The sequence below is a fragment of the Triticum dicoccoides genome, unplaced genomic scaffold, assembly GCF_002162155.2.
Source record: "Triticum dicoccoides isolate Atlit2015 ecotype Zavitan unplaced genomic scaffold, WEW_v2.0 scaffold1882, whole genome shotgun sequence".
Taxonomy (NCBI): Eukaryota; Viridiplantae; Streptophyta; class Magnoliopsida; order Poales; family Poaceae; genus Triticum; species Triticum dicoccoides.
In genome coordinates this window covers 51863-57695 of record NW_021229096.1, presented here as the reverse complement: position 1 = coordinate 57695, position 5833 = coordinate 51863, and the positions used below count along the sequence as shown (strand labels likewise).

Genomic DNA, 5833 nt, shown 5'->3' with positions numbered 1-5833 from the left:
TTGCAAGTATCTCAGTGATTCATCTCTGGAACCACTCTACAGAGAGGGTGCTCTACCGATGCTCGTTGAGCTAGATCTGTCCTACTCGTCCATTGGGCAGACTGCAATAAAAGAGCTTCTTGCGTGTTGTACAAATTTGGTTAATGTGAACTTAAACGGATGTACGAACTTGCATGAATTGGTATGTGGATCAGACTATTGCCGGTCCGGTGACATGCCAGTTGATGCTTTCCCCCCTGATTCTGCACCAGACAAGACCAAAGAGATCAGGGAGAGTTCGGATTGTCAGCTTGAAGTTCTCAACTGTACTGGTTGTCCAAATATTAAGAAAGTTGTTATTCCTTCAACGGCCAACTATCTGAATTTGTCTAAGATCAACCTTAATTTGTCTGCAAACTTGAAGGAAGTAGATTTGAAGTGCTCCAATCTTTACAATTTAAATTTGAGGTGATGCTAACGTCAATTTTTGTACTGTCCTAAGTTTGTCTTTTCAACATCTTTTGCTCTTACACTTTATACTATTCTATTTTTTTTTGCAGCAATTGTAACTCACTGGAGATTCTGAAGCTTGATTGCCCAAGATTGGCTAACCTCCAACTTTTGGTACTTTTCTTAATGCAACTCTCACCTGAACTTATTGCGAGCATGTATGATCTCTTAGTGTATAGGAAATTCAGGGATTAAATTTAATGCTGCTTCTGTTGATTGTATTGATGGTGTTTGTTCTAATTCTTGAAAGCATGATTATACCAAATTATCTGTTATTCTTCATTTTTACCCATTCTTTTCGATGATCGCCTTTTAGCCTTTATGTTGTAATAAGGTGTAAATGGTTTTACTGTTAATTTCAGAGTATGAGTTTGCAGTAACAAAAAAAGTATCTAATTTATTTATCTTTTACAATAATTAACAGACCTGTAGATTATCCTCTGGTGACATGAATGAGGAGGTCCTGATACTTTTCTACACTTGCTAATTCCTTACAGCCGATGCCATCATTATTAGTCATCTTACCCAGGATGTGAATGTATCTACAACTTAAAAGTAGCATTTATGTATGTTGTATCTCATACTGTGCTAAGTAATGATTAGCCCCTCCTTTCTTCCTCGGTCAAATACTTAAAATTTGTAAATGGACCTCGTAGGCTTAGACAAGCTTCTGTCTAAACAAACTATTTATATGGCGCAAAACTTTGAAATATTGATAATTGTAACAGATAGGCTAAACATGTCATGTCTGTGCTTCATCTAGTATTATTAAATATACTTTATTCTTCCAATATGACTTATAGGCATGCACAATGTTGCAAGAGGATGAACTGAAATCTGCACTATCCTTTTGCGGTGCATTGGAGATCCTCAATGTGCACTCTTGTCCACAAGTAAGCTTTAATATTTGCTGTGCACTACTAGTCTAATCATGTGTATGAATTTCCTTGTTCTAAGTAGCCCCTTTTATTTCTCAACAGATAAACACGCTGGATTTTGGCAGGCTACAGGCTGTTTGCCCAACTCTCAAGCGCATCCAGAGCAGCCTCATCGCATAGTATGAAGGATTCTGGTCTTCTTAATGGACTCTAGTAAATAGTCCAGATTTGAAACAGAAAAGGCCATTGTTGTCTTGTACATATGCAGCACCGCCAATATATTGCATGGCTGCATTTATTAGGGAGCCAGGGCTGACATGAAACCTGTTCTTCCAATTGATTTCTTGTGCTGAATCTAGTTGTATTTGCTTCTGACATGGAAACCGCACTTCCTAGTTTGTATTTGCTTCTGAGGTGCAGCGATGGAGTAAGCAGATCTGTATTTATATGAATGAATAACCATCATGTTTGGATCGTTGATGCTGTATGCTTCATTGATGACATGGGAAACATGGGAAATTACACCAGATTCTATGGTTCTCTCATAAGGCGCGGTCTTTGTCAATCTGTCTCAACTGTGACGATGCGACTGAGACATTTCCACCTGTCGGCTGCTGTGCTGTGAACTCTTACTAAAAAACCTGGCGTACTTGATCCAAGAGCATTAGTTGTGTCACTTGTCTCCTTGAAAATTGAGTAACTAATAAATGCTGTTGCGTAAAAAAGTGTTTTCTTTAAAGGTTGCAAGACCTGCGTAGAGCGCTGATAATTTTTTTTTTGAGCATCTGTAACCTTTATTAAATCTGGATGTTCATAGGGATACAGATGATGTCGGGCGTATTTAGAAGCCACAGGTGGCGCCCGGGAGACAAAGAAGCCGCAGCTTTTGCAAGAGCGTGCGCTTCGAAATTATGCTTCCTATTCTCATGAATAAAATGGATAGTAGGAAAAAAACTAGCCCTATGGTTTATCTCACTCAAAACTGAGGCAAACTGGCAGGGGACATCTGAGCCTATCATGGAAATAACAACAGCACAATCCGAGGCCACGCATATAGAGTTGAGGTTGAGATCCATCGCCAAAGCAAGGGCTTCATTGCATGATTGTGCTTCCAGCGAGGGCGGATCCGTGAGACCCTCAAAAACGCTGATAATTGATACTTAACACAGGTCACACGCCCATACCCCCACCCGCACCCCTTTTTTTTAAGGGAAAGCCTTCATGGCTAGCTTTATTAATCATTAAATAATACCTCCTCCGTTTCAGTTTACAAGTCCCACGTGTATACCTAGATTGCCAATTTTATCACACTAATATAAATTATATAACACAAAAATTACACCGTTTGAAAATAGAACATCTAAAGTTTATATTGGTATATTTTTTGTAATATATAACTTGTATTAGATAGATCAAATTGACGATCTAGGAATACGCGCATGCCTTGTAAATTGAGAGAGAGGAAGTACTAAATAATGCTTAGATTGTCTGCTAATGATTTAGCAATAAACACCGGGGTGCATCAATACACAGAGAAGGATTGTTCGCATGCCCCCACTCAGCTAGCTCACGAGCAACTACATTAGACTATATTACAATGCTCGATAGTAACCTTCCCGAAATCTCTCAACATCTCTATGCAATTATCTATAATTGGAGCCGCCACCATAGAATATCCCTCATTAAGGCGTATAGCATCGACCACAATGATGTTATCCATCCTTACCATGATATTGTTAATTACTAAACTTTGGACAAGCTTCATGTCTTCAAGCAATGCTGCCGCTTTCGCTGCTACAACATCAACCACATGCTCAATGCGAGAAGTGGAAGTTGTGATGAAATTACCATTGTTATCCCGAACTACAACTCCACATGAACCCGAATGAAGTTCCTCGCTAAAAGAAGCGTCAACATTTAGCACTTGATGTGTGGCCAAAATAACGGGCCAAGAATTCCTTTTAGGTGTTTGAGTTGTTTTCCCGGCCGCTCGAGTGAAATTCAAAGCCAAGGCGTGAATCGGCGACGCTGATCTCTAAGGTGTTTGCATGGTCTCCCCACCTATGCAATGTCGGTCTTTAAAATTCCTAAAAAAAATTTGCAAATGAATTATTGACGCGATGGCGCATTTCTGGTGGGGAGATGAGGACAACCAAAGGAGGATGCATTGGATGGCTTGGTGGAAAATGTGTGTACCCAAGAACCAAGGAGGAATGGGTTTTCGGGATATCCATTGTTTCAATTTGGCTATGCTTGCTAAACAGGCTTGGCGTCTTCTCGAGAATCCGGATTCTTTATGTGCTACTATTTTGAGAGTCAAATACTATCCTGACGGTGACTTGTTGAACACTGACATGAAGAAGGGATCTTCCTTCACTTGGCAAAGTATTATGGCGGGTGTGAGCTCCCTGAAGCGTGGTCATATTTGGCGAGTGGGAAATGGGCAGAATATTGATATTTGGGAGGACGCATGGATTCCAAATTGTGCAAACCGTAAAATTGTTACCCCTAAAGAAGGCCAGTTGTTACGAAAGGTAGCAGATTTGATTGATCCAATCCTAAATAGTTGGGACGAAAATCTTCTCAGACAGACTCTATGGCCTATTGATGTTCAGCGAGTGCTTACGATCCCGATATCGCAACATGATATGCCAGATTTCGTAGCTTGGAATTTCACAAAAAATGGGATTTTTCGGTTCGGTCTGCTTATTTTATGGAATGGGACCACCAATATGGGAACAAGTTACGACATACCAATGGGATGGGACGTACCACGGTCAATCCTATTTGGGCGAGGATTTGGAAACTTGCTTGTCCAGCAAAGGTTAAAATATTTATTTGGCGTACACTTCACGACACTATTCTGTGTCGTGTTAACTTAGCTAATAGACATGTGAAAGTCTCGCCTAAGTGTCCTGCCTGCTCATCTGGGCCAGAAGACACAAAACATTTGTTGTTTCTATGTGACAGAGCAAAAGAAATCTGGAGAAGACTAGGGATGGACGATATTATCGACAGAGCTTGTAAAATAGACTATGCGGGTGAGGCAATCTTGGAATATTTACTTTCATTACCAGATCAGGAACTATGTATTATGGGCACTCGTAATGTGCGTGACATGATTGCCATATCAGCCTGGTACTTGTGGTGGGAAAGGCACAAATTGGTACACAATGAGACTACTCAGAATGCACAACAGATATCCATGGGGATACGCACTCTCGCTGCCAATTTTGTTAATGCCTCCTCGCCGAAGGCTTCCATGAAAAGAGGAGGATGGTCTAACCCCCCGACGGGATTTGTTAAACTTAACATTGATGCTTCTTTTGACCACGACCTTCTCAGGGGTACGATCGGGGCTGTCTTAAGAGATGACAAAGGTAGGTTCATCGGTGGGGGAAATGGTAAGATTGACTGGTGTGTAGATGTGTTGATGGCTGAAGCTTTGGCGTTAAAATTTGGCCTATCGCTTGCGCAAAGGATGGGTTGTAATCGCATAATTATTAACTCGGATAATATGGAGGTGATCGAGACCATGAACGAAGGAGGACGATCGTCGGGGGCAGCAGCTGCAATTTTTGATGACTGTTTTCACTTAGCTTGCGATTTTCCTATTTCTAGATTCGAGCATTGTAATAGAGAAGCAAATAAAGTTGCTCATGAACTTGCCAAGTTGGCTAGATCTTCATTCATTTCTGATTGGTTTGAGGAACCACATAATGCAATTGTACCAATCCTCATAAACGATGTAATGATTATTTCTAATGAATAAAGCTCGAACTTTCTTTCGAAAAAACCCAGCTAGCTATAGCTATCAGTTCCGGGAGTTCAACCAGGCCATTGTACGCCTGCTGTGATGAGCAATCACACATGAGGGATTCCAACACCCCAAGCCCCCCACAATCAACCAGGGATCCACCCGGAATGATATGCCAGATCCCTAATGCAGTCCATACCGCCCGAGCTCGAGAGCAAGTGAAGAGTGCATGCTTGATAACCTCTGCTCCCTCTGCGCAAACTGGACATTGTGATACATTGCTGATATGACGATTAGCCAGAACACATAAACAAGGCATTGCCTTGTGTAGACATCTCCATAGGAAAATTTTAATTTTTCCCGGAAGCTTCAAACTCCAAATTTTGTTCCATACCAGATGTGGCCGAGAGCCACCTTGTTGATTTTCATTAGTGGTTCGGCCATATGTGTCTTCCCACTGTCTATAGTAGGCTGATCTAACATGCAACATAGTCCTATGTTGATTGATGATGCAAAGGGATTTGCAGTACACGTTCTGCATCAATATTCCAAAGGGTATCCTGAACTAGTTTCTCGTCCCACTCACCCGTAGCAGGATCAATGAGATTAATAACTCTTGACAAGACTTGGTTATCCCTCACAGTTACTACTTTCCTTGACGAACTGCTTGGGATCCAACAATCTGTCCATATGTCTATCTTAGCACCAT

At 41.2% G+C, this 5833-nt stretch overlaps 1 protein-coding gene across 2 annotated transcripts in view; it reads left to right on the top strand.

Moving 5' to 3' along the window:
• LOC119344818 (F-box/LRR-repeat protein 15-like) overlaps window positions 1–1899 on the top strand; it is a 32474-nt gene extending 30575 nt beyond the window's left edge. The window contains exons 14-17 of one of the 2 annotated variants that reach the window (XM_037615151.1): window positions 1–447; window positions 540–603; window positions 1293–1382; window positions 1470–1899. The exon at window positions 1–447 is cut by the window's left edge and continues 15 nt beyond it. In XM_037615151.1, the coding sequence (XP_037471048.1) occupies window positions 1–447; window positions 540–603; window positions 1293–1382; window positions 1470–1547 (679 nt within the window). In that variant the 3' untranslated portion in view covers window positions 1548–1899. Of the gene's footprint in view, window positions 448–539; window positions 604–1292; window positions 1383–1469 lie in introns of those variants that run through there. The other variant, XM_037615149.1, reaches the window with a different exon arrangement.
• Window positions 1900–5833: the final 3934 nt, after the last annotated feature.